This window comes from Mesocricetus auratus, unplaced genomic scaffold (genome assembly GCF_017639785.1).
Source record: "Mesocricetus auratus isolate SY011 unplaced genomic scaffold, BCM_Maur_2.0 Super-Scaffold_100006, whole genome shotgun sequence".
Taxonomy (NCBI): Eukaryota; Metazoa; Chordata; class Mammalia; order Rodentia; family Cricetidae; genus Mesocricetus; species Mesocricetus auratus.
This window is the reverse complement of record NW_024429190.1, coordinates 8949754-8973013: the sequence shown is the minus strand read 5'-3', so window position 1 is coordinate 8973013 and position 23260 is coordinate 8949754. Positions and strand designations below refer to the sequence as shown.

General features: G+C 53.5%; 1 protein-coding gene across 1 annotated transcript in view; it reads left to right on the top strand.

Moving 5' to 3' along the window:
* The first annotated feature begins 772 nt into the window (after positions 1 to 772).
* The window catches only part of Adcy1 (adenylate cyclase 1), a 116536-nt gene continuing 94048 nt past the window's right edge, over positions 773 to 23260 (top strand). The window contains exons 1-2 of the mRNA XM_013122702.3: positions 773 to 1408; positions 14761 to 14910. Coding sequence (XP_012978156.2) covers positions 773 to 1408; positions 14761 to 14910 — 786 coding nt within the window. The remainder of the gene's footprint in view (positions 1409 to 14760; positions 14911 to 23260) is intronic.

The following is a 23260-nucleotide window of genomic DNA, read 5'->3' as shown; positions in this document are numbered from 1 at the left end:
TTCGCACGGCCAGCTCCTATTTAGGGAGACTGCCTTGCCGTTTTATCTCCCTTCCAGCTCTCACCCATTCCTGCACCTCACAGCTTCCCTGGACATTGCAGGCCTCTATTTTTGTTCAGGTCAACAGGCAGAAGCTTCCACCACCCACCCAGGCGGTGGGCAAACCAGCCACTTAGAGCATCCTGCATGTGTGACCAGGGATCCTTGGGGCTTCTCGGTGGGCACTGACTGAGTCTAAAGCTGAGTGAGGGCTCCTCTAGGGTGACCTGGTTCTGTTTGGGGAGGGGACACACATCTGGCAGAGCTGTTCCTCCCTCTGCTGGGAATTTCGGCTTTCTTAACGCCAAAACAGACTCCTGGGGTTGGGAGGGTGGGCTCCCCCTGAGCATAGGTGGGGAAATCGAGGCTCGGAGAGGCAAGAACCGTACCCAAGGTCACGTGGCCCCTGGAGCGTGTGAGGCGTGGGGCGCAGAGTTGGGCGCGGACTCCGCCCGCCCGGGACAGGGGTTCGTGGGGCTCGCCTGTCGCAGCGCGGTCGCCGCGAAGGACCACTGCCGGGGCGCGGGCGGGAGCCAGTGCGCAGGCGCGGCGGGCGGGAGGGGGGACGCGCTCGGGGCGCGCGCGCTGGGCAGCCGGCGCCCCAACTCCGCCCGCCCCGCGCCCCGGCGCCTCGCCGCCCGCCGCCCGCCCGCCCCGGCGCCGCCGCCCGCGCCCCGGCGCCCCGGGCCGGCGAGGGGCGCGCCCGTGGCCGCGGCCGCTGCATGGCGCTGAGATGGCGGGGGCGCCGCGCGGCCAAGGCGGCGGCGGAGGCGCGGGCGAGCCCGGGGGCGCAGAGCGGGCGGCCGGGCCGGGCGGTCGGCGCGGGCTCCGGGCGTGTGGCGAGGAGTTCGCGTGCCCCGAGCTGGAGGCGCTGTTCCGCGGCTACACGCTGCGGCTGGAGCAGGCGGCCACGCTGAAGGCGCTGGCGGTGCTTAGCCTGTTGGCGGGTGCCCTGGCGCTGGCCGAACTGCTGGGCGCGCCGGGACCCGCGCCTGGCATCGCCAAGGGGTCTCACCCGGTGCACTGCATCGTCTTCCTGGCGCTGTTCGTGGTCACCAATGTCCGATCCCTGCAGGTGCCCCAGCTGCAGCAGGTCGGTCAGCTGGCGCTGTTCTTCAGCCTCACCTTCGCGCTACTCTGCTGCCCCTTCGCGCTGGGTGGCCCGGCGAGGGGCTCTGCTGGAGGCGCAGTGGGATCCGCGGTTGCTGAGCAGGGGGTTTGGCAACTCCTTTTGGTCACCTTCGTGTCCTATGCCTTGCTGCCCGTGCGCAGCTTACTGGCCATCGGCTTCGGGCTGGTGGTGGCTGCCTCTCACTTACTGGTCACAGCCGCCTTGGTCCCTGCCAAGCGCCCACGTCTCTGGAGGACGGTAAGTGCCATCACGCGCCCCCCCATTGGGTTGGAGACACACCTGCCAGAGGGACTGGAGTTTAACGTTCTTCTTCCTATGGGGAGGGTGGGGAAACTGAGGTTCTGAAGAGAGGTACAGGTGTTCAAGGTCACTCAGCAAGCTGGGAATGCAGTCAGTGTTAGCACCCACCACCCGGGGTTTCTTTAGCGGTAAGAATCCACAGCGTCTTTAGGGTGGAGACGCGAGACCGGTGTGAGTGTGTGTGTGTGTGTGTGTGTGTGTGTGTGTGTGTGTGTGTGTGTGTGTGTGTGTGTGGTGATGGTAGCGACAGGCCCAAGGTCAGGCAGTAGTTGTGTGGCCAAGCGGGGCCCCAAGCCGGATCCGCGGCTTGGCTTTGGGTCGCACCCATCTCGGTGGAGGGATGAAAAGTGGGAGGGTGCTCGGTCTTGAGGCCAGGCTTCTAGCCTGGCGGAGCGCGCAGCCCCTGGGCTCCTCTCCAGCTCGTCTGGAGCGCATCTGGGGCTTGCTTCTCAATTCCACGGACCCGAGGGAGCAGTTAGCGGGAGAGAAATGGACTTCGAATTCTTGTAATATCGCTAACTACCCTGCTGTGAACCCGGCTCCTGCTCTAAAGGAGAGGAGTTTGCCAAGGTCACTCGCGATCTGGGCTTCACAGCGGCCTCTGCTCCCCGAAGCCCCGACCCTGACCCCACAAAGCCTGGGTGGGACTCTGTCTCTTTCAACTTGGGCTCCTGAGGTGGCTGCTGGGACAAGGGCAGAGGACTTAACTGCTCTTGAGACTCCTCCTGGACTCTGGAGGTACTGTTCTCCCAGACCACCAACCCAAGCAGGTGTGGGGTGGACCAGGCGACTGTTCCCAGGAGTTTGGAAGCTTCCCCCCCAACCCCCACCCCTCACCCCCGCACTGGTCCTGCCCAGGCTTGGCAGCTGAGGGACTGAGGGACGGGTTTTGTTTCTAGGTCTAGCTACAGAACAGCAGGAGGAGGATGAGGGACAGATAGGTGGGGGAACCCATATAAGGAAAGAAGGTAGCCTTGGGAGCACATGGGAAGTTGTGGGGGGCTGGGCTGGGCCTAGAATCCAAATTGAGGGAGGATAATGTGTGTGTGTGAGAGAGAGAGAGAGAGAGAGAGAGAGAGAGAGAGAGAGAGAGAGAGAGAGAGAGAGAGAGAGAGAGAGAGAGAGAGAGAGGTGTACCTGCTGACTATAGGATCAACAGTCACACCCAGAATCTGATTTCAGGGAGCAGCAGTGCCTGTCACGGGGGCGTGATGACAGGTCTAATGCTGAGCACGCATTGTTGGCCTAGTGAGAGACAAGGGCTCGGGTCCATGGTGGGTTCTCTAGGTGCCTTAAAAGGTTGTGTTGTTATCTTTTTAAACTGGTTATCTTCCCCCCTGCACAGCCTCTAGGCATTCCTTTTAGAGAAAAGGTTTAAAAGGAGAGAGGGAGGAGTCTGCAAAGGTGCCAGTGCCCCTCCCTCTGGGATAGAGGACCCCGTGTTACTCCAGTGGGGGAAGGAGGTTCACTGTAGAAGCAAGGATTCTTAGGAGGCCACTACCCAGGTTTCCCAGTGACTGGTCTCCAATTTGAAGTAAATCTCTCCCTCACTGAAACTGAGCCGCGCTCCCACCCTCAGGGGAAGATGATACTTCCCACAGAGACAGTGAAGGTTAGAAAGCCCGTAAGGAAAGCATGTGCTGAACATATTTTGCCATTTCTAAAGCCTTCTATCCTCAACAGTATTTGTATTCAAGTCCCCTATTGACACCTAAATGGAGGCCAAGGTAGGGAAGCACTGAGGGAAAGCTGAACATCCCAGGCCCCCTGCAGTCTGTCGGTGAGCTCTGCCACTTAGAGTTCCAGATGCCCGAGAAGCTGCCACTTGCTGCGGGGAGTGCTGGTGTACCTCCTTGCCTTACTGCCAGCTCCCTTCAGACCCTGTCACCGCTGCTGCACAGCTTCTGCTGACGGCGCTGCCCCCTTGCCTCCTAAGGCAGTAAGGGAGACGAAGGCATGGGGTGGATAAGCAGAAGAATCTGAGAGAATGAGTCACTGAGGAAGCCCTGCAGGGTAGCCCTTGCTGGCACACAGGGGATGCTGATTTAGGGTGTTTGGTCGCCACGGGAGTCTGGGGGCTGAGTCCTGTGAAAGCTCCAGAGTCAAGTGTGCACCCCCATCTCAGACCTACAGGATTAGCTTCCTGTCAAGGGTAGAGGCCCAAAGCAGACCTACACTTTGCACGGAGGTTTGGGCTGCAGGCCCTATCCTATGCAGGGGAGCAAGTCCCTCCCAGAACCACTGCCCATCTTCAGGGAGGTTCCTGAAGCCTGGGGGAAGTAAAGCTGAGAGCAGGTCACCGGCTTGGCATGCTATTGACAGGGAGGGCGTTCTTGGGAAAAGTGGTCTAGCCTCTGTCTCAAGGCCTCCACCCACAGCGGTCTCCTGCCCTGCCTTTCCTGAGGCTGGGGTAGAGGAGGCAGACAGGCCTGCATCCACTGGCTCTGAGCTTCACCTGGGCTTCTTCATAGCCCCTGTGTGTTTGCTTTTTGCCCCAGATGAGTCTGTATTACTGTTATTATTATTTTTCTCTTTGAAGTAGCCCAGGTCTATTGGACTTGTGTACATCATGTGTTTTCAGCCTGGCTGCCTGTTGGGGTAGAGGAAATGTACTTCAGTTTCTGTTGGTTCTTAACCCTAGGTTGCCTTTTTTCTGTATATTACGAAGCTGTGGGCACCACCCTCTGGGGCTCTGATGGCTTCAGATGCACACTCTTTGCTGTACCATGTCTGGCGCCTCAGGGGTAAGGGCTGCGCTCCGTAGGTGCGCAGGTGGCATGGATCGGGGCTGCGCTCCGTGGGTGCGCAGGTGGCATGGATCGGGGCTGCGCTCCGTGGGTGCGCAGGTGACATGGATCGGGGCTGCGCTCCGTGGGTGCGCAGGTGACATGGATCGGGGCTGCGCTCCGTGGGTGCGCAGGTGGCATGGATCGGGGCTGTGCTCCGTGGGTGCGCAGGTGACATGGATCGGGGTGGCTCAGGTGCTGACTTGGATGGGTGCAGGTGGGCTTGAGAGAGAGTGGTCTCCAAGCACTGTGAGTGGGGATGCAGAACGAGCTCTGTGCCTCAGTTTCTCCCGCGGTCAGCGGGAACAGCAGTTCTTTCTGTGGTGTCACAGGACAGCTGTGTTTTCTGGGTACCATGTGTGGACTGTGTCTGGCAGGCGTTCCCTATCCTGCCAGCCATCTGGGATCAGTGGCATGGATGTTGCCGCTGTAGTCAGCTGCTTGAAGCCAGTGGTCTGCTAGCTCTGTGAACCAGAACTGTTTGGAGTGAGGTGCTTTAGACGTGTTGAGATCACACATGGAAAGGCACTCCTAGGGTGTGGATGACAGGACACCCTGCACTGAGTGTGGCCAGAAGGGCCCTGTGGCTGTGGTCGGGTGGTGTCCCTGTGGCCTGGGGCTTTGCGCCTTCGCCTTGCCTGCAGACCCCCATGAAGCCAGGAATTGCAGCCTCGGAGGTTGCAGGAGTGGGACCTCAGCATGGACAGGGAGAGCAGGGTGTGGGACAGGGAGGCTGTTCTCACAGCTGCGGGCTCCTGTCTTCATCTCAGGGGCTGGATGAGACAAGGAAGGGACCTGGACTCTCTAGGACACTGTTCCACTGTGTCTGGGGACATGAGTCATATCTGCCCCTGCTCTGCAACCCCTCACATGCAAGCACACACGCCCTTTCAGGTGCGTACTCAGACACTCCCATGCAGGCACCTACACAAGCGCTGCCTGTGCGCCCTGCCGTATTCTCCCACTCACACGCTTGTGTTTGCGGTGGACACGCCCACAGTCTTCTCTGCCCACTCACACACCCTCACAGATACATCTTCATGCACACTCAAGCTCACTGTTATCTCACACCCATGCATATGCACATGGAAACACAAGTCGGTGCACACTCACTCAAGACATTTGATGCACAAACACACTCACAAATATATATTCTTACACGCATTTTCATACTTGCGCACCTACGCTCACACACCAGCACAGACATGCTCACCTGCGCTTAGAGCCTCATGTCCACTTGTGCACACACAGTGCATATGGGCACACATTTAGGAATGGATATACTCTAGCACATACACACGAACACTCAAACATGTCCATCTGCACACTTGTGCACGCGCATGAACACTCAAACATGTCCATCTGCACACTTGTGCACGCGCATGAACACTCAGGCTACTGGAATATTCCAGTCTATTATCTTTGGGGTAGATGTGTCAGCAGGGAGAAGATGTAGCCCCGAGGAGGGTAGCCAGGGCGGAGTCCTGCACCCCTACTTCCACGACCTTGGGTTGCTTCAGGGTCTGGACTGTAGAATGAGGAGTCCTGAGCTCACACCTCAGCGGGATCAGTGAGATTGTGTATGTCCGTATGGGGCCAGCGTGCCACAAGGACAATGCCTAGGTCCAGGATTTCTGAGCACTCCGTGAGGAAGTGAGTGACACCTCCCACCACTTAACCCAGGCCAGTATGAGTGGACCCCTCAGCGTGTCCCTCCTGTTGTCTTCCCTCCCTGGGACTCTTCCTCTGTCCTTTCTAAGCACCCACTTTCCCTTGTCCTCCTCTCAGTTGTGCTGGGACCTACTGAGTTCTTATGGGTGGGACTCCAGCCCAGGACTGAAGACAGCATGGACCCTGAATGACGTCCCCTTGGACTGGAGAATGGCAGCACCTGCTTTGATGTCCAAGCTGGGTGTTTGCTCTGCCTTTAGTTGGGAATAGGAAGAAAGCTTGGGATCATGCTGCTTGAATTCCTGGATGCACACGTCAATCCCGTGAGGCCATCTTCATGTATATGCACACTCACGTGTGTATTCGTGTATGTATGCGTAGAGGTTATGCACAGGCATGCACACGTGTGTCTGTTCATGTGTCTATGCTTGGGAGTGCATGTGTGTGCAGAAGCATTGGCAGCATCTGGAAGATGAGTCGGGTGAACAGGAAGCCACGTGTACGTAGTGTGACAGTGTGACAGAGCCCCTTAGTGTCCCTGCTTCAGCCTCTGAGCCCCACAGAGGAATTCTGCTTTAGCAGCGTGTGTGGATCTGAATACAAAGCTTACATTTACTCTAAGAACACAGAACAGCTCACAAACACAGGGTAGTGTTTCTGAAAGACGTGCTCCAGCCTGCAGAAGCGGCCTCAGCCTGGGGCAGTGCACACGCACCGTGCGGAGCTGGCCTGGCTCCCTGGTGCTCACCACCGGGCTGCCCTTTTCCCAGCATTGTGGCTCGTCTGACTGCACTCATGGCACATGCTGGGTGTGGTCCTCGCTCACCTGCTGTCTTGCTTCTGATAGATAGGAGGGACAGTTTGCTCACACAGGAGTCTCCAAGTGAGGAGGTGTGTGGCATGTACATCTCGAACATGGAACATGGCCAGTTCATAGCACCTGGTCGCCTCCTGCTGTCTGAACCTTATCATGGTCCTAGGCTAGCACTAGACTATCGATCCCCAAGGGCCACTTGACCTCTTGACCTGGCACAGAGTCCTTTTAGAGCTGCTCCCCAGCAACAGGACCTGTGTCTCTTCATAACCCTATAGAATTTTTTATTCTTTGGAGGGTGTCTTCCCTTCCCTGCCCACGTGCATGATATAGAGCTAGATCTAGAGCTCTTAGCCTATGGCTGCCAGCCAGCTCTTCCGTGAGAATTGTTACTGCAAGACACTGCCCTGTCTGCCTGCCTGTGCAGCAGAGGGTCGTAGCCTGGGGTGGGGGCATCTGTGGGACTCCCCGAATGACCTGCAGTCCTAGGAGAAGCTTTGTCATGCTAGCTGTGCATCTGGCCAAGCCCCCTCAAGAGGGTAGGTGCAAGTTCGAGAGACTCTGGAGAGAGGCAGGTAGGAGAGAACCAGAAGCAGGGTATCCCACTCTTGAACATTCTTTTCCTGCAGGGAAAGAATATGCCATGAGCATTCCGATTGGTCACGGGGGAGGTGCACTGGGCACCTGCCAGTCTGAGTATGGTGCATTGAGGTCACATATGATATGTCATCCCAGGAATTCTTAGTATGCTTTGCATCCTGTCTTAACCCATGCCCTCCTCACAGGAGGGGGGTTTGTCTCCCTGGGAAGATGGCTGGAAAACTCACCCCTTGAACCATGGCAGCTGTCTTCTCCAGCACTACATTCCCTGAGGTGTGAGGGATAATTGAGAGATTACGTGTTATGAATCGTTGGTTGAGCCTAAAAAAAAAAAAAACCACTTGTATACACTTCAAAATCTTTGCTGAGAACTGCAGAGTGAGTGCCAGGCAGGGTCTCATCCGGGGTCAGGGCTGGACACTTAGCCAGCCCTCTTATCTCTGCATGGCTTCTGCTGATGTCCAGGTGTCTGAAGAGGTCGGAGGTGCAGAGGCATCACAGGTCCAAGGGGGGTGGGCAGTGAGCGAGCCTGAAGTGGGGCCGTCTGAGGCTCCGGTGGGTGAGCTTGAACCTCCCCTCCGGGAGGCTTACATGGCCACTGTGCTGTTGCTCGCGGACCCTCTGGGCAGCGTGTGTGGAGCTGTGTGGGGGAGCTGCTGTCCCTGGGGTGCCAAGCACCTGGTGTATCATGTCTGGTGTCCCTGTACCAGCCCTTGTCACCACCTGATCTGGGAGGAGATGGGGGGGGGGGGGAGTGCGGGGGATGAGTGAGGCCCTAAGACCTGGGAGCCTTTTGGCTCTGAGGGGCCAAGAGTCAAACAGGAAACACCAAGGACCATGCTTTCTGAGGTCCCAGTGAGAGTCATTTCCTGGCCTGGTAACTACAGCTTCATTAGCTGGAAACTAGGTGAATGGAGCTTGTGGGAAGTCACCATGTCCTTGTTTTTAAACTTGTTTTTATTTTAATCATGGAAAATTCAGACGGGCCCAGAAGTAAAGAGCCCAGCACCCTGGTTCCTAGATTGCCATCACCGCCTCCAGCAAAGATCAGCATTCTGCTGGTTCCCTTTCAAATGATTCTAATTCTAAAGCGCTTACTAATTCAGGACCGGAGAGCGGACGAGCAATTACATTAATTTAAAAACACACTTGTGTGTGCTGGAGAGAAAGCGGCATGCAGCCTCACCCAGGCCCCGCTGGACGCCCACAGGCAGGGACAGAATGGTGTCTAGCTAAGGAGCCCCAGAGGGGGCTAGAGGTTGACCCCACCACCACAGCCTGACCTATGGGGGGACTTACAAGGGGACGGCTGCCTGTGGATTTGCCTCTAACTGTGCCTTGGGCTGTGTGGGAAGCAGCGTGGGGTTCAGTGTCTCCTCTGGAATGTCAGAAATGCCAGAAACTGATGAGACAGAAAGCTCAGAGCAGGCCTTGTGCTCACGCCTCACAAGTCCTTGTAGCCTGGGCTGCCTGAGGACAGCCTGTGGTACTCTTGTGCCCTCACAGACAGTTTGAGTGATGCGCAGGCTTGGTACTCGCTGCAGGGGCAGCCCAGAACAGCACAGGTTGACAGCTGGGGCAAATTCAACGGACAGGTTTGCATACTAAATAGGGATGAGGCTAAATGTGGGAACCACAGGATGATAGAGGCCACTCAGCTCCATCTGGGGGTCAGAGAAGCCTCCAAGTCATGGCTGCAGCTAGGGGAGCGGTCCTGACAACGAGCCGCCTGGAGCGGTATGCTGCACATGTGTCCCGCATTAGGTGCATGCTGTTCAGAGGGCAGGGCACCGGGAGGTGGGCCTGGGCGGGGTCAGCCTCCAACATGCTGAATGGCTCTTTCCACAGAAGAAGCGGGCAGGAGGGTCTTTTGTAGAGAGATCGGTTCCAGTCAGCATCCTCAGCGGTGAGGATGGAAAGGGGTGGGAGACCCAGGCGACCGGGATTGATGAGGCAGGGGCAAGAGAGCAGATTGACAGCTGCTGGCCTTGGCAGGGCCACCCGTCCCTGTGTGTGGCACAGAGGAGACGTAGGTGCCCAGGGATATGCGATAATGAGGTCAGGCTAGGATGGCTCCTTCTGCAGGATGGTGGGATGAGGGGCGCCCAAGGCCAGGGCTTTCCCAGCTGTGACTATAGTGACATCCTGGTGTCTATTCTGTGCCCCTCCCGGTCTGATGATTTTTCTCATCCCTTTGGGGCACTGGGTTTTCAACAGCGAGCACTTAACCTCTGGGGGTGTGGCCTGTCACTACCCAGCTGCTGTCATTGGCTGAGGGGTGCTGCTGAGTGCCCTCCCAATTATCCTTACTGAGTTACTCTTTTCTGTCTTTGTCCTTGTTGTGCTCTTCAGCGGGAGGTGCTTCCTCCCCTATCTGGAGAGTGGGGAATTCACTGCCCAGAGCCCAGGGGAGCTGGGAATGGCTGGGAATGTGGCCAGCATTTGCCTGCTCCCACCCTGGTTCCTTAGCTATTGATGTCTGTCTGTCAATGTGACTCTTTACGCTTGGCTTGTAACTCGGTACCACTTGGTTTTGATGCTCGTGTGGTCCTGGTGTGGCTACTTGGAGCCTTTCCATGTGCTCTTGTGTGCTCTGTCTGTCTGTCTGTCTGTCTGTCTGTCTGTCTGTCTGTCTGTCTGTCTCTGACCTTTAACATATCTCTTTCTTACTCTGAGACATACATGCTCCAGACTCATTCATGTATGTCTGGCCCGGGCTGAGAATCAGCCCTTCCGTCCAGGGTTCCTTCCTTGTAATTGACATGGTTTCTCACGATAGCCTGGGCTGGCCTTGAATTGCTAACCTCCTGCCCAGTGCCCTGATTGCTGGGATTACAGGTGTATGCCACCACACCTGGCCGAGCCTGGCTCTTCTCAGAGGCTCTCATTAGAAACCGCCGTCTAGGCTCTGGGCACCCTTGTTGTTCCTGGGACAACGTTGCTTTTGTCAGCAGTACTAACAGATTCACAAGTCTGCACATTCCTGTAAATATTGTATTTGAGCCCATCTGCTCAAGTTTGTCCTGATACCTCTGACTCGAGCGTGGACAACCCCAGCTCTTTTGCTAAGACAGAACCCTCCTGTACGGAGGACCTGGCTCTGGTGAGGTGCTGCTCCTGGTCCCTTTCTTGCCTGGAACCTGCTGCGTGTGGCTTTGAGGAACTCTGCGTCCCTGGGAGACCCTTCTTCTCTGGCTCTGCCTGGCAAGCAGGCGCTGTGAAGGCTTCTGGACTTGTTGGTAGCTGGTCTTCTGGGTCTGATGCTGCTAATCTGCTTCTGATTTCTGTGGGGCGTCATTCAGCTAGGGCCCACTGCAAGGGATTGTGCACGTGTTGTAGTCCCCGGGAAACCCTGTTTTCTTCCTTGCCCTTATTGTGTCTGTCTGAGGAATGGGGTCGGTGGCACAGCGTGAGCTGGGGATGCGAGGACAGTGTGGAGTAGTTATTGGTGCTGGCCCTGTTCCCACAGACCCTGTTAGCTCCGCGTTCCTTGCTCTGACGTCTGCCTGACAGGGTGGGGTTCACGGGAAGTGTCCACCACGTTCTGTGAGAGTAGTGTTACCATTGCCTTTGGGGTGCAGTGTGCATGCGTATGGGGTGAGGTTGGTGCTTTGGAACCATGAGAACAGCTGAGAGGTCTTGAGCGCAGCAGCCATCCTCGCCACACCCACTCCTCAGGGAGACGTGGAGCCCGCCGTCAAAGACTCAGAATCTTGAGAAGGATCAGAAGGGAAAAAACTTACAGCTGAAGAGGAGAAAAGGGATCATTTAAAAGGGTAGCATGTGTGGTGGTGGCGCACACCTTTATAGTCCCAGCACTCGGGAGTCAGAGGCAGGTGGATCTCTGTGAGTTCAAGGCCAGCCTGGTCTACAAGAGCTAGTAGACAGCTTCCAAAGCCACACAGAAACCCTGTCTCAAAAAAAAACAATAAATAAACAAACAAGTAAATAAATAGAAACAAGAGGGTATCATGTGACTGGGTAGAAGGCGAACAGGAGCCTTGGCCACAGGCTGCCGCAAGGCCCATGGGCAGTGAGTGGTAGGCCGGGGTGCTGTCAGGGAGTGTAGCGGCAGGATGGCAGTCTGGCCTCTTCCCTGTGTAGCCTGGGACTCTTTGGCCTCTGGTAAGCTCATGATGACCCTAAACCATCTCCCTCTTACCATTATGAGCAGGTTCTCAGCCATATTGCCAGTTTCACTCACTGGGGAATGTGTTGGCTCCAAGTGGCCCTTTGGCCAGAAGGTGAAAAAGCTTCATGGGGAGAATTGAGAATCGCTATCGCCATGGATAACACGGGTGTTGAGTTTTGTGTCTGCATTTGTAGCACTGGTCAGTAAGAGGTGGGGCTTCCAGGGCTGGCTAGGTGGGCCAGGCCTGGGCAGGTGAGAGGTATTAAGCAGAAGTCCCTTAGTCTTCCTAAGGGTTCACTTCCCCTGCCCCCGCAAACCTTCCCCACAATGCTCTCTGTGGGGGACAGACTGATCTGCTGATCTCTTCCCCTTGGGATGGCTCACTGGAGGACAGCATCATGTAGAATTCTGACCTCACAGATGCAGCCCTTCAGATGTTCTAAGGGTTGTTGGATAAGCTTCTCTTCTAGAGCGGGCAGATTTTTAGCTAGTGGACGTGGAGAGGGGGCATTGTCACTTCTGATCAGGGATGCTGAGAGTCCAGGGGATTCCCGGGGCTACCCCTGTGCTGTGTGGAGATGGGCAGCCGGCCTTTCAGCCTTTCCACTCCACGTTCAAGGACTGTTTACGTTTAGGGGGGGAAGGGGTGGCCCATGAGGCTGTAACCTTGACCCTGGGGTCCCAGTTTTGCATTTGGGACTCAGTGTCCGGTGGCTGAAGTAACTGTGAGTCCCACATTATGTGTTCCCACATTATGTGTTTTCCAGAGAGCTCTACTGCCCTGTCGGGGAGGTGGTGGTGCTGGTGGTCTCTGCTGTTTGTGTCATGTGACTTCACATGCTCTGGACATACTTTGTTCTTTGGCTGTGGCCTAACCCTGCCACACCGCCTAGAGCCCTGCCGCCCTAAACAATCTCCCAGGGTACTTAATGTGTCTTCCTCTGGTTGGGTTACTCAGCTGACTTCTTGTGAGTTGAAGAGTCACCGTGGCGCTATTGGAATATCCTGTAGAGCGCGTCACATCGGTGGATGCGTGGGTGCCAGGAGGAAGAGCGCGCAGTGGGGTGGGGTTGAGTTTAGAGACTGAGGGCACAGAGGGACATACTTGTCCTTATGCTTAGTGAGTGCCATGATGTCAGGGTCACAGTGAGATGCTCTCTCTGATGTGTTTCTAGAGTACAGGTGACCACTACTGGTTTACGGCTTTGAGATGCAAATTTTTATTTATGACAGGTAGAGTTCATGAAGTTATAGGTAGGTAACCAAAGGACTTTAGTGTTCAGTGACAGCATGGGATATAAGTAGTTACAGGATGCTTGTAAAAGCAAATTAAAGAACGTGTCTGGTTACAATCCCACTTGGGCCTTATTTGATGCAACCCACTGGAAGGTCCCTGCAATGTAGCTGTAAACTTACAGCTGCTTCCATTGCTTGAGTGCATGCCCTAATTTCCACCAGTAAAGGCCTTTGCAAGAAACAACTCACCTTCGGGGTTGGCTCTGCTTGTGCATCAAGTCAAGGTAGTCTTGTCCGAGTTTGCACAGGTTAAGGTCACTCCTGAGACCTGCATGCTTTGTTAAGAGAGTCCCCAGGTCTAGCCCTGTTTTTAATTTATTTCGAAAGAGGTCATCTCATACAGCACATGCCCAGACCCTTGCTTGATGCCCAGATCTGTCCTCTGTGGTGTCCCAGGCTGGGCCTCCCTCCTGTCCCCAGGCTGCATTCAGGAGTGCCAGGGGCTGTGCTTGTCCCAGGCCTGTCTCAGGCCCACTTCTGGTTAGGACATCTCCACAGCCTCTCCCAGCAGCTTCCAGGGGACACCTGACCCATCCTTTGCTGCGCTTACTGGCCTTGTACTCTGTGTGTAGAGTGTGGCACAGGTGTGTCTGGACTCCTTGGGGAGTCTGTGACGAATGGTAGCATTCGAAGTCTGCTTACTCTTCATCCCTGTGTAGAAATGGAAACGCCTCATTGAACCAGACAGAAATGCCACACCTCGGCACCTGACAGACCCACATTTCCCTGGGTCGGATAGGTGTCCCCTGCTCTGGGGGATGCCATGCTCTGTGAGTCATGACAGATGTCTCTGTCCCACCTTGGTCCTGTGGTCTGCTAGGCACTGCGACAGGCCAGGGGAAGAGACTTTCAGGGGGCAGTAGTCAGGGCTGACTTGTGGGGTCCGAGCTGAGTTCCTTGTCCATTGTCAGTCTCTGAGAGGTCTTCTGGTTCTGTGGGGTCTTTACTAGAGCTGGTTCAGGGCCATGACCTATGTTCCTGCGATCCTATGTAACCAAACAGGTAGCTTCCCTCTGACCTTCAAAGTAGGTGTAAGTGTCTGCTCTCCCCACAGACTCTCCTCGGCCTGGCAGTAATGGCAGAAGGGGATATTTACAGAACAGGGCCTATTCTTCCTGTGCTACAGGTTACTTTGTGCCTGAATCAATTACTCGGGTTTTATTTTTGTCAACTTACCTCCTCTGAGTCTTTCTAGGGTGTCCCATGTAGTGTTGAAACCAGCCATTTCCTTCTTTCTGTTTTTTTTTTTTTTTTGGTTTTACGAGACAGGGTTTTTCTGTATTGTTTTGGAGGCATCAAACTCACAGAGATCCGCCTGCCTCTGCCTCCCGAGTGCTGGCCTTAAAGGTGTGCGCCACCATCGCCCGGCCAGCCATTTCATTCTTATGTTGTAGGTGTGTTGTTTTTCGTGGGAGTGTCGTAACAGAGTGCCACAGAGTGGGGGTAGTTGTTTATAAAGCAGAAATGTATTTTCTCGAAGTGCTGGAGGCTGGGTCTGCAATACAGATGGGGACAGGGCTGGCTCCTCAGGGACCTATCGCAGACCTGTGTCCTGGTCTCTTATTATCTGTCAGGTTGGATTGGAGCTCACCCTAATGATCTCCTTGTACTTTAATCACCACTTTTAAGAACCTGTCTCTAAATGCAATTACATTCTGAGGTCTTCTAGGCTCAAGGTTTTAACATATAAAATAGGGAGGGAGTAAAATTTAGCCCAGGACACTAGATGTTGCTACCCCTCAATCCCATGACATGCTGTGGCATTGCTCTCTGTTGGGTGGACCAAGGTGTGTTTCTGCCTGCCACGTGTGGCTCCTGCTGTGTTCCTGTAGGTCTGGGAAGTGCTTGAATATCCCTGGGTGGCTACGGGTTTGAATCTGGCTGAGGGGTTGATGGAGAGCCTCCAGGTGGCTTCCCTGGTGGCCCAGGCCCTCCTTCCTGCACCCGACTAGCCGGAACCCTACACTCTGCACTTGTTCTCTCCCTACAGCTGGGTGCCAACGCCCTGCTCTTCGTGGGTGTGAACATGTATGGCGTCTTTGTGCGGATCTTGACGGAGCGCTCACAGAGAAAGGCCTTCCTGCAGGCTCGAAGCTGCATTGAGGACCGTCTGCGGCTGGAGGATGAGAACGAGAAGCAGGTCAGTGTGCTCAGTATGAGGTGGCCCTCTGGCCAGCTCCGCCTCTCTCCCAGCTGTGCTGGATTTCGGTTTGTGTATTATTTAATCAAGAGCAGTTGTGGCTGTGGTGCGCCTGCCTCTCTCATCTTGAGCCTCCATCCACCAACGTTCAGTGACAAGGCTGCGATGCTCAGGATTTTGTGGTGGTATCTGGGGAAGAGAGGAATCTGATGGGCACACAGCCTGGGCTTGCTTCTCTGAAGCTGCTGAGCTGCTTTTAGGTCGTGGATGGCTGTGGGACGGCACGTGGGTGTCTCTCATCTTTCTGATGCACTTGTAGTGGGTTGACCCAGGCTTGGGAGGCTGAGTGAGGTGGGTATGGGCTCACCTCAGCTGAGGTAAACGTGCAGCTCACCCTGACCCTCTGGTATTAGGCCTTTGTCTTCCCTGTCCTGTGAACCCTCCTTTGAGCTCCAGTTCTGCAGATGAAATAGGCCAGAAGGGCACCCCATGTGGCTTGTCACCTATGTGTCCTTCTCTGGTGTAGACAGGAAACTGAGCCTATTGGGTGAGCTGAGCGTGACTCAAGGCAGCCTAAGAGTGAGACTTGGTACTCATGGGTGTCTTTGTTAGAAGAGTCCAGAATCTTCTTTCAGCTTGGGGCTCACAGGCCCTCTGTGTACCTCTTGCTGAAGTCTCATATTGGTTATTTGAGCTATAGTATCCATTTCTTAACCTTTTTTACCTTCCTTATCAATAAGAGATATTATTATACCCACTGTTAATTTTAAAACACTTCTTCCAATGTCTAGACACTGTAATGCAATGCAGTATTGATAGCAAAGTTTGGATCTAATTGAAGAATAAATCACATACGTATTTTTAGACTGTGTGTGTGTGTGCTAATGAGTGTGTGGACCTGTGGTAATTCATGTGTGGATTTGTATACATCTGCATTTGTACCCATGGGTACACATGGCGCTGTGGGAGTGTCTGTATGTGTAGGTGTGTTTGTATGTATATCCATGTATAGGCATGTGTGCATGCATGTGTGCATGCTCATGTACACATTATATGTGTCATATACCATATGTATGAATGTCAGTCAGAGACATTCAGAGGCTTTTGCCTTGGCCTCTAGAGTCATCATACTGGTGTTGATATTTCCATGGTACTTTCTAAGAAATTCTGGAATGTGCTTCTTCTTTTCTTTTGTGTGTGTGTGGGGGGGGTACAGGACCTTGCTATGGAGCCCGAGCTAGCCTTGAACTCTTGACCCTCCAGCCTCAGCCCCCCACCCAAACGCTGGAAGTCGTGCACCACTGCACCTGGCTTGCCCTTGACTTTGTTGCCTTCGCAAGGTCGAGAAGTGAATCTTCAGGAAATCCTCTGTCTCAGAGCCAAAGGTGCCCTGCAGGGCTGGAGCAGCGGGCCCCTCTGTGGGCCACACTTGCGTGCGTTTCTAAAGGAGCCCGTGGTGGAGGCTCACCTGCATCTTCGCTCCGTCTTTCCCTGCTTCCTCTGCTCCTGTCCCGTTTCATTTCTCTCTTCCCTTTGCTGCCTTTTCATTGATCACCTTGCCTGCAGCCTTTTTCCTTTCCTGTTTTTCCTCGTGGCTATGGAGGTAATTTTGTTTTTATTTGTCTATAATTCAGTTTTATTTTGACTAATATGTATTAACCAGATATGCTGATTTAAGTGGTGCAGTGTGACATTTCGGTATGCTCATGCAGGATGGTCAAGTCGGGACAATTAGCACTTCCTTCCTGGCCATGATTCTTACCTCACAGCCCTTGCACTCGTTTCTGCGAGGTTTTCATAGAAGATGCCGTAGGTTGCGATGTAGTCACTCCACTGTGCTGGGAACACCAGAACGTACACCTTTCGCCCTACCGCGGCCTGTTACTCAGCCCTCGTCTGCAACCCACCTCCCCGCCTCTGGCCATCTCCATCGTGTATTTATGTTGTCGTGTTTTAGCTTCTTCTCATGAGAGAGAACATGCAGTATATAGCCTTCCGGTGTTTGGTGCTGGTCTATTCAACAGGACCTGATGCACTCTGCCGCCACTCACTTTGTGGATGGCATGATTGTGTCCTACTCCGTGGCTGAATAATATTCATGGTCCTTGTCCCTCTGGCCTCTGGAGTCACCGCGGCTACTTTCCTTCCTAGCTCTTATGGCTGGTGCTGCTTGAGTGTGTCACCAGGATCAAGGCCATTTGCTGCCCTATGGATAGGGTAGGCAGATGAGGGGAAGTCTAGTCCCTATAGTTTGTGTTCTTAAAAAGGAGGTTTCTATCTAGTAACATCATCAACCTCATTAGCCCGGCTGAATGCCATTCACTTTTAAGGGTTTATCTTTGTGTGCATTATTTAACGGCACAGTTGTAGTTTCTCTTGGATCCCCTCATTTTCTGGGCTGTGGCTTGACATTTTGCACGGGTGTAACCACACATGTTGTGCCCTGAGTGAATAGCTCTTTGTGTATTGCTCCAGCAGTCTCTCCCACTTACAGCTAGATGCTGTGTTTTAGGAAGCTTTTTCTTCAAGTATTCATCTAGACTTAAAGTATTTCCTTGCGTTTTCAGGGGTGTGAACTTGACATTTCCTGGAGTGTTTTCCTCGGTGGAGCACACTTTTGTTTCTTTAAGTAGTGCCCAATTATAGTCCACTCCCGACGCACTCGTACCCTGGGTGTTCCAGGGCCACAGCATCAGCCCCCCTGGGGACCGGATTTGTAGCCCCCACCAACCCTTGGGACCTGCGGCTCACCTTGACTGTGAGAGGGATCCAGGCTTGCACCTTGGCTCTGGTAGGGAGCCTTGGTGGTGGTGGGGTTCTGCGTCACCTGTGGGAAGATCGTTCAGAAGGTCCGACTGGCGGAGCCTCAGGGGAGGAGCACAGGAAAGACAGCAGCCAGCGGGGACCGCAGCATGTACGGAATTTCAAGACTTCCCGAGGAGATCAGGAGGCTGAGCTCTTCCTGCGTGACTGCTCGGGGAGGGTCTTGAGCCACGGCAAGCATGACGACCAGACAGTCAAGGACCCTGATACAAGTGGGAGACATTGGGTAAGGGGGCAGTGTCTAGACAGAAATCACAGAGACGTTAGACCATGCCCCAGCAGCTGCTCAGGGCTGCAGAGGCACAGACAGAAATGACAGAGACGTTAGACCATGCCCAGCACAGTTGCTCAGGGCTGCAGAGGCACAGACAGAAATGACAGAGACGTTACCCCAGCGGCTGCTCAGGGCTGCGATGCCTCTTTCCTCTTCCACTGTCTGCAGTTTGGTTGCCTTGACCCTGTTGTCAGTGCTGTTCCTGTCCAACTTCAGTTATGTCCTACTCTGCCGGCAGCGTGTGCTGCGTCATTTGAAACCTCTCTGTGTCCTGGGTGACGGCACCATGTGAGAATTTGCCATTTGAGACCACTGAGATATTCCGCACTTACTTACAATGTGTTTTGGTGCCAGCCTCGTGAAGTAGGACTGTTAAATGCAGTCACCGGAGACTGTGCCCTTGTTGTGGCAGGGCTGTGCTGGGCTCCAGTTATGCTTCTGCTGGCCCCGCCCAGCTTGACTCCTCACGTTAGTTTAGGGGTGAGGCCTCCATCACCTGGATCAGCAGAATGTATTCCCATCTGCTTTCAAGGAAGTAAGAACATAGTTTATTCTGAGCAAATACAAGTAACCAGGGTCAAGATGGCATTCCATATGGAGTGACATACTCCATCATAGGAGAGCTTACATGCACTTGTATAGCCATAGGACAACAGAGTCCTGGATCAATGAATTCAGCAAATGCAGCTGTGGACTATCAGGTAGATACACAACAGCCAAATAGGGAAGTCTTTCTGTGGGTTTCAGATGTTCCTAGAGCAGTCTTCGCTTTAGGGTTAAAGTGGTACCTTCTAAGAGATTTACCTAACAGTCATGAGCACGTTAGGCCACATACAGAGGTTAAAGGTGATCTGCTGTTTTTCTAAAGAACCTGATAGTCAAGAATAATTTTGGCTGTCATTCTGCAACATTCCAACTCCCCAGACACAATGCTCTTTAGGTCTTTCACAGAGAAGCAGCGTCTTTGGAAAGCTTCAGCCCCACGTGGAAGAATTGCTAGGAGCTATTCCTGTCTTCTTTGAATCCTCTTTGGGGCATGTGCATGCATTCATGTGTGTGTGTGAGGGGGGGAGCATATGTGTGTGTGAGTGTGTATATATGAGTGTGTGCGTGCGTGTGTGTGTGCGTGTGTGTGTGTGCGTGTGTGTGTGCGTGCGTGTGTGTGTGCGTGTGTGTGTGTGTGCATGTGTGTGCGTGTGTGTGTGTGTGTGTGTGTGTGTGTAGTATGCCTGAGGGTTACTCTTTGGGGAGGGTTTTGGATGTAGTAAATGACCTAACTTCCAACTACACAACCAGGGACCAGAAAAAGGGATGTCTTGTCCTGTAGGATCTGCAGAAAGTCTGCTCCACGGTTGTTCATCCCATAGTTAAGACAGGTAGTTAAATCCCTTGAAAATTCAGAGTCAGCTGTAGAATGGCCTCTCCCGCATCAGCCTGTGGCGATGGCTCTGTTTGATTAGCGGGGGGGGGGGGGGGGGGCTGGGAGATTTTAAACAGCTCGGGGATGATAGAGAAAGAAGGGTGCCACAGTGAGGGCCAAACAGGAAGTGCCTCTTCTGCCTCTTATGCCTCTTTCTTATGCCTCTTCCTCGGGAGCTGTGGCCCCTCCCTTCTTTGTGTCACTTTTGGCTTGTTCTCACGTTCACCGAGCTGAGTTGCTCCAAGGCTGGAACAGAGGCGCCAAAGTTCGTTCTTTGAAGTAGAAAAGCTGGAGAGATGGGGCAAGAAGAAAGACACCCGTGAGGGGTGTGAGGCCTGGAAAGGGTAGTTACAACCAAAGCAGAGACTCAGGGCATGCAGGGATCATGTGATGCCTGTGGGAACTCGAAAACTTCAATAGAGCCAGTCAATTCCTAGAAGGGTATCAGTAACCAAAGGAGATCCTAGAAAGAAAGCCAAGACCCCTACAGCTATTAAGAATACTGATCGGAAATTTATGTATTTGTTGTTATATTGTCACATTGTGGTTTTTCTTACCTGGCAAGCCTGGGGATTGAACCCAGGACTACACATGTCAGTTAAGTGCTCTCCCACTGAGCTGTGCCCACATCCCCAAGCCTGTCATTTACAAGCCTACCCCAGAGTAGCGGCAAGTGCAGAGGTTTGCAGATGCGTTCTGTGCATCAGCCTGGACGCTGTACAGCTAGACCCGGCACTGTGGAGAGCGAGTTCTTTGGGGTTAGCATGGCCTTCTTGGTGATTACAGTGGGCCAAGCTGGGAGGCTCAGCTGGGACAGGTGGGTCAGGGTGACTGTGGAAGCCCATTTTTCCCTGTCTAGATTTCATTAGCGACTCTTTGGGGGCCTTTGTGATTCTGGTACCTTACCACTATGGATTCTGGTACCTCCCACTGGGAAGGTGTTTTCTTGGCTGCTTGTCCCCTTGTGGTGTCGCTGCTAATACATTGAGTTCTAGGTAAGAGGCCAGAATGCTTATGGTTGGAGTGACCTGACTCTTAAGTGTCGTTTGTTTAATAGTAGCCAGGCCACCCTGTAAATTGTACAGAGACACCCGCATTGGTCGCCCTGGCTTGGGTCAGCTTCAGTTCCTCCTGGCTTATGGTCAGATGCTGGGCAGGAGAGGTGACCACTTCCCTCCCTCTCCCTCCCTCCTTCTCCCCCTCTCTCTCGTTTTTTCTTTTCTTCAGCCCCTGACTGGGGTAGTCAGCAGGGGTGTGGTGGGTACCTGCTCCAGCCTGCATGCTGTCTGTGTGTGTGCATTGTGGCAGGCATGTTATACAGGGCTCTGTCGGACATCAAGCACTACTAACTCTGTGATCAAGTCTACCCACGCTGCTTGTCCCCCAGTGCTCTAGCAGTCGGGTAGCAGAAGTCACAGTGCCCAGTGTCACCTGTTTGTTTTTCTGTGGTGGGTCTCAGCACTGGCAGGAAGGGCCCAGGGCTAGGCAGAGCCTCTTCTAGGCAGAAGCCCCACAGCATAGCCCAGGGCCTGCAGGAGGTTTATGTGGTCCTTAGACTCCTGACTCAGCTCTTCGGTTCCTCATTTGCCTGATGTCTGCATGACAGTTGGTGATGTTGGTCAATGTGCTGTCCCTGGGTAGGCTGTCCCCTTAGCTCTCCTGACGATAGTACCATGCATGGGAACCATTGACACCATGTTGTAGGACCCTAGTGTGTCTGCTGAGGAAGGGATCCCACTGGGGCCTCCTCCAGGCAAGAGAGTGGATTTGTTGTTCTGCAGGTAGCCAGTGATCTAGAGGGAGTGGTGAGGTCTGCGGCTACAAGCCTAGTGTCTGCTGCACGACTTGCAGAGATTGGACAACCAGCCCTGACTGTGTTCTTACGGTTATGTGAAGTGACTTGTAGCAGGGACGTGGGATCTAGAGATTGCTGGTGGGTAAGGATGAGGTAATACAACTTCTGGGAATGTCTGCAGTTTCATCAGGATCAGGAAAGAGTTGGAGAAACGGGAATAGGAATTAGGAAAGACTGGATGAAGGTGGGTCCTGACCTAGTGCTAGACTGCCATGGATGGGAACTCCATTCTTTTAGTTTTGGAGGCTAGAAAATCCAAGACCGAGGCTCTGGGGGTTCCCTCCAGGCCTGAGGATAGCTGCCTGCTAGCTGTGTCCTGTCCATCTGTGTATACAAATCTGCGTCTTATGTTCGTTTTCAAGGACACCAGTCAGAGTAGAGTGGAACCCATTCCAGCAACTTTGTTTTAGCTTAATTACTCTTTAAAAAAATAGAGCTTTTTGGTTTTCCATTTTTATTAGCATTTATTAATTGTACAAAATAATGGATTGCATTTTGGCATCTCATAATACATATTTTGGTCATCTTTAGTTCCTGTTATCAATGTCCCTCCCCAATGCCCTAGTGTTTCTCTTCCTCTGTACTTTCATGTACCACCATTTCTTTTTCTTTAGTCATTATTGTTACATATATGCATGTGTATAAATATACAAATACAACCTTCTGAGTCCACTTATCATATATATGGCTGATCACTTAGGGAGCTCATCCCTGGGAAATATTGATTCTCCTTTCTCAGCAGTCATTAATTGCCAGTGACTCTTTGTCTAGGAGTTGGGCCTTGTGAGATCCACCCCCATCCATGTTGGCATACTAACTGGTGTTTTGTTCAGGTCTTGCTTGGGCTGCCATAATGGTGACATTTCATAGGTGCAGCTGCCTGGTCCCATATAGAGGCAAGAGCCTCTCAGCTTTGTACAGCCTTCTCGTGTACCGTCCCATTAGGGGTCAGGATTTTACCTAAGAATGTTGTGGGGGACACGGCTCCATCCATACTCTGCACCAAGAACAAGTGCATGATCCAAGGATGGGGAAAGGCTGGCTGTGAGCCCGGGTGGGTGTGTGCTGAGTGGACGATACCCATTTCTCTCATCCAGAAGGCCAGGCACAAAGAGAAGAACAAGCCCAGGCTCCCGTGGAACTGGTGGAGAGGCAGCCTGGGCTGGAGATTGGTCTCGTTCCTCCTTTGGTTCTTGCCTATCCTTCTGGTCCTGACCAGTGCTGCGGCAGCCTAGGAGCAGAGCCCATTGTAGTGGCTGTGGACAGTTCATAGCTCTCTCTGGCTTGGGATGCTCCACGCTTGGGGTGGGTTTCCCTTCAGGATAATTGTGGGTCAGGTGTAGGGGGTCCTCCTCTTAGCCAGGTGGTTCTTCTAACGGTGAGCCATCCCCACCAGGGACACCAGTCTTTCTCAGAACTCCCATGGCTTCAGATAAACGAGTCTATGATGTTTCCAGTTTCCTCTGGATTTCCTTAGTATGGATTCTGCTACCCCACACAGTGACTGACAGGGGAAGTTTCTCTGGTCCTCCCTAAGAAGTAGGCTGTGAACAGACATGATGAGGAGGAGGAGTCTTCATCTGGTCTCCTTTGTCTCCCGTGGCCTCTCTGCTTTCAGGTTCCATGTGCAAGCTGACAACCTTAGCAGTGGACCTGGGATATCAGGGTGAGGATAGTGGGAGACAGACTTTGATGTGCAAACATGGGAGTCTAACTTGGGGTTAATGCAAAGAGAAAGGATGGGTGTGGTTTCAGCTACTGAGGTGGGCAGAGCCTAGCTGCTGAAGGTGCTCTCCAGACCTGGGCAGTATGGAAGGCACCGCCTGGTGCTGTAGATATGAAGAAGCTTCCGTAAATGACCAGTTGTAGAGCTCAGGAAGACTCTGACTGGACCAGGGAGGAGAAAAGTCAATCCCATTTGTACGATGTGTGTGGTGTGTGGGCACACATCCAGTCTCACGTGGTCCTGAGGATGGAA